At 57.1% G+C, this 12,942-nt stretch overlaps 2 protein-coding genes across 2 annotated transcripts; one reads left to right on the forward strand and one right to left on the reverse strand.

Moving 5' to 3' along the window:
- Positions 1 to 670: 670 nt before the first annotated feature.
- On the reverse strand, positions 671 to 4,280 carry BESB_022210 (putative coatomer protein complex, gamma sub-unit; the record flags this gene model as incomplete). Its single annotated transcript, XM_029360923.1, has 8 exons — positions 671 to 769; positions 961 to 1,095; positions 1,323 to 1,379; positions 1,500 to 1,652; positions 1,917 to 2,158; positions 2,447 to 2,768; positions 3,163 to 3,333; positions 3,888 to 4,280. The coding sequence occupies 8 exons, from the start codon at positions 4,278 to 4,280 to the stop codon at positions 671 to 673; spliced, it is 1,572 nt and encodes a 523-aa protein (XP_029215738.1).
- A 2,213-nt stretch (positions 4,281 to 6,493) lies between these two features.
- BESB_022220 (uncharacterized protein) lies at positions 6,494 to 9,271 on the forward strand (the record flags this gene model as incomplete). Its single annotated transcript, XM_029360924.1, has 5 exons — positions 6,494 to 6,736; positions 7,188 to 7,269; positions 7,627 to 7,727; positions 7,976 to 8,267; positions 8,712 to 9,271. The coding sequence occupies 5 exons, from the start codon at positions 6,494 to 6,496 to the stop codon at positions 9,269 to 9,271; spliced, it is 1,278 nt and encodes a 425-aa protein (XP_029215739.1).
- Between the last annotated feature and the right edge of the window lie 3,671 nt (positions 9,272 to 12,942).

A 12,942-nucleotide genomic window follows, 5' to 3' on the forward strand; every position in this document is an offset into this window, starting at 1 on the left:
GCAGAGGCAGCTCGTGCGCAGATTCACAGCTTCATTTAAAGGAGCATGGTGTGACTCGACGACACGCCGGCGCCCTCGAGCTGTCTGTCGAGTGGAGAAGCACTTCCTTCCGGCGCGCAGGACGCATGAGACTAGTGCACGTCCATGCGTGCCGGCGAACCTGAGATCTCGCAATCGCCGACTAACTGACTTCTGTTCTACGCGGTGTGTTTCCTTGGCGGATCTGTGCCAGGCATGTCAGTGCGGTTCATCGCTGTTGACGCCGCGGCGAGACGCAATTCTACGCCCCTCGAGCTACCGACTGCCCTCATCTCGATGACATGCTACACTCATGTACGCGCACCCCACTTGGAAATGCGGGATCTGTGTGAAAGGGTACCGCACTGCCTTTCAAGAATCGATTTACTAACACGAGAAGTGCTCAACGGCCTATAGGGCTTAGGCCACCTGGGCGCTGACACACGCATTCATTTGATGAAGGAGAGAGAAAGTCGTTCGCCGGGAGACCAGATTTTGACTTCAGAACAGGCAACGCCTGATGCGGGAAAAGCAGGCTCTGTCTGTTGTGTGAAGAGCGGCGTGTGCGCGCCGCGGGCTCCACAGAACCTTGAAAAAGGTAAAGACAAGAGACCGAAGCGTTCGCAGAGGAGAGCTACGAAGACAGTCGCCCCTACACGCGACAAATGTAGGACGAAGACTGCGTGACGTAGCGAACCCATCGGAACGGACTCGCTGCTCCATTCTTGTCCGCGATCCGCAGATAGCGCACCTGCACGTACACATGCAGAGGCACTCGAGGGCAAATTTGCCTGTCTTCTACCTGCCGCCTCCTGCCTCTGCCGCCTCTGATCTTCCCGCCTGCGGCTGCGCCGAGACGCCCCAACCCCGCCCAGCGTCTGGAGTCGCTCGCGCACGCCCCGCCGCCGTCTTGCCGCACTCTGCGAGAAAGCCTCAACGCACCTGGAGGTTGGAGACGTTGAACATCGGGATCTCGAAAGTCATGTTAATCGGCCCGAACTCTTTTCGGTGAGAGGCAGTGGCGGTGGCGGGTGTGGAGGACGTGAACCGCGCGCGCAGAATCATCTCTGCGCCGCCCTGAAACCGATGGAGACGGACGGAGACACCACAGAGACAAACCTTGGCGCATTTCCGCTCATTCGGCGCACCGCTCTCGGGCTGTGAAGCGGCTGCCGCGCGGAGTACGCGCGTGCATCCTCTGTGCCTCTGCTTTTCTCCGCAGAAGCGCGGAAGACTGCTGAGAGAGGCCTGAAATCAGGAAAGGGCCTGCGGTATTCGTGACAGCGCCGCGGGTCAAGGCTCACGTGGAATTTCCGGATATTCCAAACCAAGCGCTTCTCGGCCGGCAGAAACTCTGCAGACTGTGCACACGCACACAAGCCCACGCGGTTCCAAAGTTTCGCTTGCCCTTCTACTGACAGACACTTCGCCTCAGCCGCTCCGCCACGTGCAGCGGCGTGTCTGGGAGAAACAAAGCCAACAAAAATCGCGAAAGGTCTTGCCTGAACGGGAAGCGGAGGAAAGACGTCGGTTGAGCACGCGATGATGCTCTTTGGAAGAGGCACGGAGACCGTCACGCTCGCCGCGTAAGTCTGTTCAGGCACGTCGGCCTTCACCTTGACTGTGAGCTCGCCCTGCGCAGACACAGCGAAGCAATCCAACTCGTCGTATACACTCACCAGAACAAGGCAGTCTATATAAACCTAGGAATCCGAATCTAGCAAGTATGCATGGAGTCTAGCTTCAGTTGTCATCTGACTGGTATTGCACGCCTGGTGACGTATACGGTGGTTCTCACTAATGGGAGCACAGTTCCCTGAGTCGCCGGCTGAAACTCCACTTCGAAAGAGGACGAAACCCGCGCGACCAGAGGAGGGGGGGGGGGCAAGTCCGCGTACCTTGGTCTGGCCGGCGCGCCAGTCGACGAGGGGGAAGATGCGGAAGGGGACGGCCTGGCAGTGAGCGACGCGGTAGTTCATCAGGACGAATTCTCCGTCGGGAGGCACGAAGGTCAGGACCCGTTGGGGCGCGTCGAACTCCGCCAAGTCGACGCACTCGTGGAAGTTGCAGGCGTCCACGGAGACTGTCGAGCCCCCTCCGCCGCGTCCGGCGCCGTTCGCGAACCCGCCCAGCTGACTCTCTGCGCCGCACACACAGGCCCGCAGCCACACACGCAGACACACACAAACACAGGAGATGCTCCAACGCAATTTGCTTCGGTCTTTGCCGAAAAAGGGCCTGAGGCGAGCGAGCAAAAACCCGAGACTCCTCGCTCCTCCCTCTCTCCGCTCTGCAAGCGCCCTCACATATATATATATATATATATATTGAGCGTGTGTGTGTATGCTGCGCTTGTCGAGGGGGTTGGGGGGGGCGTCTGTTTCTTGGTTTTCGTGCTGTGGTCAGCGCTGGGAGGGCTGCTGCGCACCTAAGCCTTGGTTGAAGACGATGTCGTCGTTGAGCGCGAGCTTGAGGAGGAACTTTCCGTCGAGGTAGCTCTTCATCTGAATGCTGCCGTCGAGCGAGGCGTGGGCGACGTGGCCGTTCGCACTCAGAACAACCGTCAGCCGCTCCAAAACGTCCACAAAAATCTCGCTGCGGCGAGTTACGCCACCAACCGCGCGAGGCCCGCGGCCCCCGAACGCCGCCCCCCGGAGACCCTCGCCCGCGGTCGCGCCCACAGGCCGGTGCGACGCGTTGCTCGGAATCGTCTTAGGCGCCAAGTTCGTCAGTGTAGACAAGCCTCCCAGCTGCAGATCAGAGTCAGAGCACAGCGACGACATGCGTGCGCAGACACAGGCCTCACATACCTAACGAAAGAGCGATTCCCTGGCAGGCCGGGCGCGCGAGTACATATATATATATATATATATATATATGTAGATGTGTGAATTTATGTGTGCATATATGTAGATATATATGTATGTAAATATGTATACCTATATATATGTGTATCCATGGAGCTCTCCAATGAAATGCCTGTAAGGGCGAGGCGCCAGGCGAAAGCCTGAGTCGGAAAAGCGGGACTGGAAATCTGAGTGCGCCTGTTCCTGCGCCTTGAGGGAGCTTTCCACAGGGTGTGTGCGTGTGCATGCGTTTAAGAAGCAACGCTGGCAGCGCGCGATCTTGCAAGTAAAAGCCTACGTGCTTGAGGGGCGGGGGGTCTACGAGGACAGTTTCTGAGTAGACCGCGGACTTCAGGGACTCTGTCGAAGTCAGCTGAGGGTAGCCAAAGTCGATGGTCTCGTCGAGGAGCTCGTAGATCAGCACAAAGTTCTTCCGAATCGCCTCCTCATTCAACACGCCGCAGAAATCCTGGAGACCGACGCACAGATCCACACGCGCGCAGGCGGCTGTGTCACTCGAAAAGCACGCCATACACACATTTGCAAATAAATGCGTACTGCCCACACAAGCAAATAAATAGATAAATATATATATGCATAGATATACATAAGTAGATAGATATAGGTAGATAGATACAGACATATAGATATTGATAGATCGACTTAGATAGATACAGAGATAGATAGATAGATATGGACAGATATAGATTTAGATAGATATAGATTTAGATAGACAGATATTTAGATCCATTTAGATAGATGAATAGGTATAGATAGATGGATATACATAGGTACATATAGAAGAGAACGGATATAGGCAGATCTGTATGATTATGAGCGCTTCGCCTTCCAGGCCGTCGCCCTCTGTTCGTCTCTTCTGAGTCGATTCAGCGCCGTAGTGTGGACGCCCTGAACGCCCGCGCACTCGCATTTGAGTCCTTCCGCTTTTCACCCTTCCTTTCGCTGCGGAGTGCTGCCCTGCAATTCGGGTGCTCCCCGGACTGTGCTCGCCTTCGCACCGACCTGAATGATTTTCGTAAGGCGATGGAGCAGCTCGATAAGAAGCGCGGGGGAAGGATTCTGCTGCGTTGTCAAGACGAAGTAGAGGCCGCTGCGCCGCAGGTAGGCGAACGTGACTCCGTTGACGCAGAAGAGCGGCGCGGCCTCGCCCGTTGCGCCCGCGCCGCGACTCATCAGCGCGGAGATGCCGGCGAGCGCCGAGCGACAGGCGCATGCACTCGACTTGGCGCCGCCCGCAGCCCCAGAGACTGAGAAGTTGGCGACTGCCGCCGGGACTTGCGCGCAGGTCACGTGCCTGTAAAAGATCTCCGCGGCGCCCTTCGGCGCGTCGCTCCGGTAGTCCTTCGTGATCAGACAGTCCCCCCGAGGGGCGAGCACGTAAAACTGCGAAAGCATGGCGCCGCGGACGGAGCGAGAGACAGCCGAAAGAGCGGCAGTCGTGCACAAGAAGGGGAGGGAAAGACTCAAAAAGACGCCGAGAGGGTCACGGAAGGACCCGCAGGCGCCGCACGAGACGACGCGAACAGAGGGACGAGACAGAGGAGAGAGAGACAACAAACCGTTGACCAGACAGCAGAAACGGCAGGCGAGTCCGCCCGTAACGCGAGAGACGCGCGCAGCGGCACACAGAAGCCTCGGGCGGAGTGCCTCTTCAGGAGGGCAGCGAGTAGGGCGAACGACAGAGGGAAACGGATGGTTGCGAGACAGAAGAGACTGAGGAGAGAAATGCCGATGAGAAAGAAAATCGAAATGCTCGAAGCAAAGAAGAACAAGCCGGCGCGCGCAGAACCTCTTTCGGCCGGCGTTTCGAGTTCAAAGTCCCGATTTACCGCGGCCGCCACCCAGCACCCGCCGGAAGCCTTGAACATCCAGAAAGAAATTACTTTAAGCCCTGTGTTGTACGACGCGATGGAACAAAGAAAGAGGTGAAAAGTGCGAACGGGGAAAACGCGAGGGAGAGTGTTGCCGGAAGGCAGAGGCGCGCCGTTCGCGCGGAGAAGAGCTGGCGGGCCGCCCTGCTGCTTAGGCCACCGCTTTCGGCGGTTTCCAGAGGAAATAGGTGCCTTAGAAGTGGCTGACGATTACTTCTCAAGCTTGGCAAAATCAAGGCGACCGCCCTGTGCCTGCGATTTCGGGTGCTGGCGCCGTCACGCAGACCGTCGAGACTCCTGGCGGTTTACACATACATGGGACGAAATCGTGTTTGAGACTAACGATGGAAACGAGGCGCTGAATCAGGACAGAATGGGGCAAAATGGGTACTCGTCGCGACAGCGACGAGTAGCAGCTTCAAGACAAGAAAAGAGCGCTAGATATTTCACGAATAAGATGGAGAAGCGCTCGAGGCTCTCGTGAGAGCCGCGCAAATTAGGCAGCCGCCAAGAGACAAGGCGAGTCCCGGGCACGGATCCTCGTTGGTCCCGAGCTCCTTCTCTGCTCGTTGTTGGATTTAACATGAAAAGACTTTTGATATGAGGGAAATCCCCGTTTCTCATCGTTTGTTGGACTTTTGAGGCACTAAGAGCGCGCCCGCTGTGAGACAAGTTTCGGCGTCGAGACACCTCCTCCGTAGCGACCCCCCCGCGGAAACGAAAGACGAAGATGTGACTGAAACCGAGAAAAGTTGGGCCCGAGAACGCACACTCCCGGAGTTAGCGCATCGTGCCGCCGAGAGCGTCTGCCGAAAACCCTAGAGAAGACAAGAAAACGTGAATGACGGCGGCATTGGCAGAAGCCCCTGCTGCCTTGCTCCTCCGAGTGTACGCGCAGCTAGACACTCCAGTGCTCCACAAAAAGTCGGCGGCCTTCTGAAGCGCAAAAACGAGAGAAAACTGGAGGCGAGTCTGTTCGTTTTCACATCTTCGCCTACTGCAGCATTTTGAAGGATTATTCCGTCGCCCCTGGCGCTTGATTGCATGAGCCTTCGCTTGTGGACGAAGCATGCACACTCGCCGAGTTTGCCTTGGTACTACTGCATCTCCATCAGCTGGTCCGAGACGCATGCGAGAGAGTGCCGTTGTGGGTTTCTCACGAGTGAGACCGCCTCTCGAAACATTCCTTGCCACAGAAACCTCCACCGCTTCTCCCTCTGTAGCGAGGTATTTTAGCCTTCCGAGCGCTCCGCTGACTGCCATCGTTTTCGTCGTTTTTCGCGGCTCTGCTCCTACATGCTTGGCAGCTGCGCAGCGTATCGAGTTCCACTCAATAGTACGGCGACCCACTGACGCCCCCCGTAGTCCATTCTTGCTTCTCCTTCGCTTCTTCCAGTTGTTGTCAGGTTCGAGTCTGTGCCTGACGCCTTCCCTGGGCGGCGCGTCCCTCGCACTGCGGCGCAGTGGTGTCTGGGCCTACGCGGCCGCGGCTCAGCGATGGCTACAACGCATCGTCTCTCTCTCTCTCTGGCTCTCGCCCCTGTCGATGCGCGTCTGTCCATGCCCATGCGTCCACGCATCGGTACTCTGCACCTGAGCTGCGTCTGACTTGCCTCGCCGCCGTCGCTGCGCGGGCCTCTTCTTCGGCGAGACGCGCTCTGCGCACGCCTCTGCGTATTTGTTTTTCTCGTCTCGCTTCGTCTCGCGGTCTCCCGCCGTTTTCGTTTCCTGTGCACCATGGCGGACCGCAAAGTTCTCGTCAAGTACTATCCGCCGGACTTTGACTTTGACGTCCTCCGGCAGAAGAAGCGCGTCCTCTACAAGGCGAAAGAGCTGCAACACGGCAAGAAGCCGCGCCAGTCGGGCATGAGCAAAATTATGAACGTCCGCATGATGTTCCCCTTCACGCTCCAGTGTGCCTCCTGCAGAGAATTCGTCTACGTCGGCACCAAATTCAACTCGCGCGTCGAACGCGTCCAGGTGCGCTCGTCTACGTAGCCTGTGCCTCGTAGTGGAGCGGCAGCGGCTCCCTTACCCCCCCCCCCCCCCCGCCCCCCCCTCCCCCCACCCCCATCCCGCTCTGCGGGTCTTCTCTTTTAGAAGTCTGCAAACGTCTGCGTCCTGCACGCTGGCTCGACTTCTCCGGGGTTTAGGGTTGCGTGAAGCCGCGCGGTCGCTTGCCGTCTGCGTCTTCTCTTTATGTCAACTTTCGCTTATACCCGTCGAGCTTTACACGGTCTAGGCCATAAGCTTCGCTTTTTCTCCTCGCCTGGACTCTCTAAAACCTTCAAACGTGCACATATATCTATTATGTATCTATGCCTTTATGTTCAGGGAGAGGATATGTTTGTCTGCGTGCAAGTAGTTGAGAGTGACTGGGATTCATGCACCCCTGGAGTCAGCTCGCCGAACGCTGCCCGTTTTCGTTCAGGGAGAAGACTACCTCGGCATCGTCAAATGGCGCTTCTACGGCCGCTGCCCCAATTGCCGCGGAGAGATTTGCTTCAAAACAGGTGCGTCGAGGGTTCAGGGTCTTGCGTGTCACCGGTTCTCTCTGGAGAAAGGAAAAACGGCACCGGCTGGAGGAGAGTCTTTTCGCACAGATGGCTTCAGCAAAAACAAGTGTCCGCTGCATGTTTACATTTGTATATAGATATATATGTGTGGTGTATATTTATTCACCTCGTAGTCTCGCGCGTTGCCGAAGCGACTTGGCTGGCGCAGAACTTTTAACTGAGACGCGATCTGGCATGTTTGTGTCTCTGCAGCCGCCCAAAGATTTGCAGAGGGGGTCTGGAGTTTCGTTTTCTTCAGATATCGCGCGCAGTTGTCTCTTGTGTGCGTATCCGCGGCGGTTGTCTCCTCTGCAGACCCGAAGAACGGCGACTACGTCCTCGAGTGGGGCGGGACTCGAACCTACGACCCGATGCGCGATCAGCAGCTGGCGGAGGAGCGCGTGCGGAAAGAGCGAGTAAGCGGGGAAGGCTGCTGCAGGACTGTCGCTTCCAGCTGGGCTTGAGGAAAGCAAGTCAGAAAGGGCAATTGCACGTACAGGACGCGGTAGCAGACAGAGACAACGGCGCCGCGCGGGTGCCTCTTTTCGCGATGTTTCTTTGGCTGGGCCGTTGGTCGGGCGCCTCGGCGCCTTCCGCCTTTCTCCGCCGTGCAGGCCGTTGGATCCGGCGGCGCCTCAGCGCGGCTCTTTTTTTTGCTCCTCAGGAGCAAGAGTTGGAGGGGGACAGGATGAAGCAGGTGGAGGCCAAGACGTACAACGTGCAGAGCGAGTTGGCGGCGATGGAGCAGCTCGAGGAGCTGCGTAAGATGAACCGCCGGCTAGTGGACCGCGAGGCGGCCACCGAGCAGGCGCTGCAGTTCCTCCGGCAGAACGAAGTTCCTCACGAAGAAGCCGACGAGTGGGACGACCAAGAGCGCACCGAGTTGATGAAATTCATGCAAACGCAGCGCGAGCTGCGCGAGCAGGAAGAAGACTCCAACGAGGACGACGACGAAGGTGAGTAAAGCTTCGCCGCGCGTCAGAGAGCCTCGGTTGGCGCTCGCCTTGGTGAACCGCCAAGAGAAACCTGCGAGGCGAAAGAAGCCTTAAGAAGAGTGATGAAGACGTGGGGGGGGGGGGGGGGGGGGGGGGGGGTTAGAGGCACTCAGAGCCCTCTGCTTTCTTGAAATGCTGGTAGCAGTGTGCCTTTTGTCTCGAGAGACACGCGTGTTTCAATCGGTGAGGAGGCACCGCCGCGCGTCCCGCTGTGATTCTTCCAGTGACGATCTGATCATGTCTGTCTGTAGTCATGTAGCTATTCTAGCTGTGGGGTGTGCCCTGGGGGATTGCGGAGGGGGAAGGGGGGCGTGGCAGGTCCCGTGGGGGGGGGGGGGGGGGCCTCTACGCTTAGTGTGTGTTTTTCATCTGTCCTTCGATTTCTCTCGGTGTCTGCAGAGACAGATAGCGCGAAACCGCCGCGGCGGTCGTGGACGTCTTCTGTCCAGGCGGATGAGGCGACGCGCACGAGTTGCCCGTCGCGGACTCGGCCATCGGCGTCCTCCTATGCGTCTTTTTCTGCGTCTTCTTTTTCTTCGCAAGCGTCGTCACCCGCGCGTTCTGAAGCCGCGAGTTCGGCGCGGTCAGCCGGCAGCGCCGAGCGAAGAGGAGACTCAGCTGAGAGCGCTCGCGGCTGTGCAGTGGAGACCGGGCGAAGCGCCTCCCCCTCCCTCGAGAGCCATGCGGGCGCCTCGAGAAAAGACCGCGCCGCAGCCAAGGCCCCCGGTAGCTCCGCAGCCCCGCGCTCGATGTTCATGCTCACCGCAGTCAGCGACAAGAGTCCGCGCCTGCTAGTGAAGAAGAAAAAAGAGGAGGGCGACAGCTTCGCCGACCTCCTCGGGTCCTACGCTTCCTCGTCCAGCGACGAAGAGAAGCAGGCAGACAAAGAGGCCTCGCCCGATGGGGGCAGTGGCGCCGATGAAGCGAAAACGAGCCCAGACTGCGAACCTCGAGGAAGCGAGTAGAAGCAGGGATCCGCGCAGAAAGCAGGCGACAGGAGAGAAACAAGGAGCGGCAGGGGCCTACGACTAGTTGTAGGCAAGGGAGCGCCCGCGGGGTTCAGTTTGCGACTATCCTTAGATTCGACTGAAACGCCAGCGCAGAGAAGCAGTGGAAATCTCGAAGGGGGCGGCGCGGGCGTTGTCGGGCAGAACTGGAGTACCGTGGGCCGTGCTTCAGCTTTGTGAGCGCCTACGCACTCGATTTTTTGAACGTCTCAACTCGAAAGTGATCCACAGGCTGCGCGTCGAGGAGTTCAGGCGGGTCTCCGGGCTCTAGAGAGCAACCACCTCCTCGCTTTCGTTTTCAGATTATGCGCGGCGGTGTCCGCTGCATCTGAAGTCAAAACAAAGGCTGCGCGGGGGGTGGGGGGGGGGGGGGGGGGGGGGCGAGCAGAATATGTCGCTTTCACTGCATGCCTTCACAACGGAGAGGGCGCGCGCATTGGACTCATTCCGGTAGCTGTATGTGCAGCAGCCCACTGTGGACTGCTGATCACGTGTCCCATCAAAAAGCCGCTGAAGGGCGCCAGTCGTCTTCACGAGATTCCGCACGCTCACAAATGTGTGCCGCGATCCCGCGTGGGTGAACGACAGTCGCTTGCTAGTCCTCGTCTCGCAAGCGCAGGTCTCGATGGCGAAACCAAACTGATGCAGACTGAGCCGCGACTATGCTTTCCCGCGGCGTGCATCTTGAGGCGACAAGAGGGAAAGGCCTAAGCAAGTCTGCCTAATGCAGACCCTAGGCCACGCCCCCGGGAGGCGAGATGCTACGTTTTCTAACGATTTCTTGGCATAGTGGCCAGAATCTATTGTTCCACACTGAAGGGATACACGCGTCATCATACGGGTAACTACTCTGTTGCCACGATCACTGAGGAAACCGCACTTGGTAGATTCATCTCTCAACACCTTGGCAGTGATAATCTGCAAGGCTTGAGTGGGCGTTTCAGTAGGAAAAGTTTTTGATTCGTTCGCTGGCGCGTGCCTCCCATTTGAAAACACCTAAAAGATGGATCTGCAGGGGGCAACGGCAAATAGCGGGGCGATCCCTACTGACAGGCACGGGGCACTCTCAAAATTCAACTCCAGAAAATGAACACGGCAAATCGACTCTGGAACAGCTGAACCTGAGTACGACCCGGCCAAACAACGACACAGTAAGAAATGCAGGAGCTCCATTTTTCGCGCTCCACAATGGCCCAGGTGAGCGATAAGACCAACACCGATCAACAACAGGACGTGCTTTGGGGAGGGTGCGCACGAACTTATGTTCCACAGTTTTTTTCCTGGTGAACTGAGCCGGCAGAACCACTACACGGTTCACGATGCTCGGTAGAAGTGGCAGAAGCCTCTACAAACAACGCGTGAACGCTGACAGCGTAGCAGTGTATGCATATGACGCAGTTGAGAGACGAGGCGCATCCACAGCAGTAATGGAGATTCGATGATTCACAGCACTAATAATGCCATGTGTTTGCTCGGAACAAATGCGCGAGAGACTTCCAAAAGGCCCGTTCTTCCAGCACGACATGTTCAGTAGCGAGCCGGTTCCACGATGCTGTGGACAGAGGGTAGTGCAAATTGTTCCGTTCCCCTCCACCCCGTGGAGGAACACGACCCTTTGTCGTCAGCCCAGCTGTATTTTGCCGGGTATCCGATCAAGGGCTTTCATGAATTGCGCTTGACGCTTGGTCGCTCCATCCACCTCCGCCTGAAACTCGTCCTGCAGACTCTCAGTGAGGTTGGCGCGCTGCCGTTCTAGTTCTCCTCTCACGATGCGAGTCAGTTTGATATATTCGCCTAGCTCTTTTCGAACCTCGCGACGTTCGCGTCTGACAGATCTCTCTGCCTTGGAGGCCGCAAGTGCTGCATCCATCATGTCTCGCAGTGGGATCTCCTGACCCGCCCTCTCCCGCTCTATCAGTTGCCGGTAACGGTCTACGACGGGTTGTGCTTTCTTCGCAGCGTGTTCTAATACATAAAAAAACACGACAAGTGACTCATGTCTGGCCTTCATCGTCTTCACCTGTGCACGCAAAAGAGCAACTTCGCTAGCCCGTACATCAAGCGGGAACAGCGTGCAAAACAACGCAGCTCCGACAGCGAAGTACCTCACTGACAGGGAACCGAAAACCATCATCTCTCCTCTGCCCGCACACGGGAGCCTACACGCGGTATATACCGTATACGCACGCTCAGACTCGGCCCGGATCGCACGTGAACCATCTACGCGTCGTAGAATGAGCGTAAGCCACAAAGTGCTAAGCGACAAACTCCGTGGGGGAGTCAAACAGTTGATCAACAGTAGAGGCGCACAAACTCTTCCACGCTGTCGACAGGTGGAAACGAACGGAGGCGCAAGGTCTTACAATATTCCACACACCCGGTATCCTTGGAACAACGGGCAGCGCAGCAGTGCAGCAGTCGTTTCAACAAGTGACAGGGCCCCGCTGCCTAGCGGAGCTCTTGACCACAATCATGCGTCTCGTACGCGAGAATCGTCCCAGCAAACAGGGTTGTTCGTCGTGTCTACAAGACCTTGTTTGCAACACAGAGATACGCGCAGTCTGCCAGCTAGCAAAGCAAACCCAAAGCTCCAGTAGAACCTCTGTGGGACGACAGTTCCTTCAACGGGACACAGCCACCGCGAAATATACCGGCCCCTGTTCGTCGCTACGTAAAAGAACATAGGAAGACAAAGCAGGGGATGGATAGTCGCTCACACATGGATCTGCATGAGTATGCGATACGCTTTTGCGTTCAACCCACAATTCGCGCCCGCGTTTCAGCGATCCAGGTTAGACACAGGCCTCAAAACAAAAGACGTCCGATGCGCACTCGTTTCTCAAGCCTACGGTGGGAGACGGGCGTCTGCGCTCGACAGACAATGCCACTAGTGAGTCATTTGCACCCAGGAGCGGCCTCGCACATGCCCTTTCCGCGTGGAAGCAATAACGATACCTTCCACCGGAGAGGCAAAGTGGGGGTCCAGAAACGTCTTGCTAGCCGCCGCCGTGTAAGCGCCACTTCTCGAGGGGGGTTGACTGTGCTACGGGGTACCGCAGGCCGGATGTAATGGTAATGCGGTTTTCAATCTTCACATCAGTAGTGATTTGTAGCGTACCCCATGACTAGCTGCCATAGCCGTTGTCTATTTGGAAAGAAATGGAACGCAATTTTACGCTTCTTTGACAAGAAAGGAGTACCGTCGCTGGAAGTTACATCTTTCCGAGGTGGCTGTCGTTGTGGCAACGCAATTCGAGTACGTGTCCACTGGACGAAAGCGGCCTTCTTGGCATCGATATAATGGTTCAGTTAACAGCGGGAGCCGTCGCTGTTCGCTTTCTGTGCATTGCCTACGAGGATACGGGGCCAGCGGAGATATCTCCGAAAGACAACCGGCGCACGCTATTCCATCTTCGTCTACCTGACAGCCGTCCCTGTGTACGGCTCCGCCGTCCTCGGCCGCTGGCGTTTGTAGGGCGTATTCATCACGTGCGGTGGAAAGTTTTTTTTTTTGCCTGCGCCGCTCACACCATGCGCCATTTGATTGGAAAGTTTCTATTTACTGAGCTGTCTGTTTAGTACTAATTGGCAAACGCGGTTAGTGGCGTCGCTTGCACATCATGCCCGAG

This window comes from Besnoitia besnoiti, chromosome XII (assembly GCF_002563875.1).
Source record: "Besnoitia besnoiti strain Bb-Ger1 chromosome XII, whole genome shotgun sequence".
Lineage (NCBI taxonomy): Eukaryota > Apicomplexa > Conoidasida > Eucoccidiorida > Sarcocystidae > Besnoitia > Besnoitia besnoiti.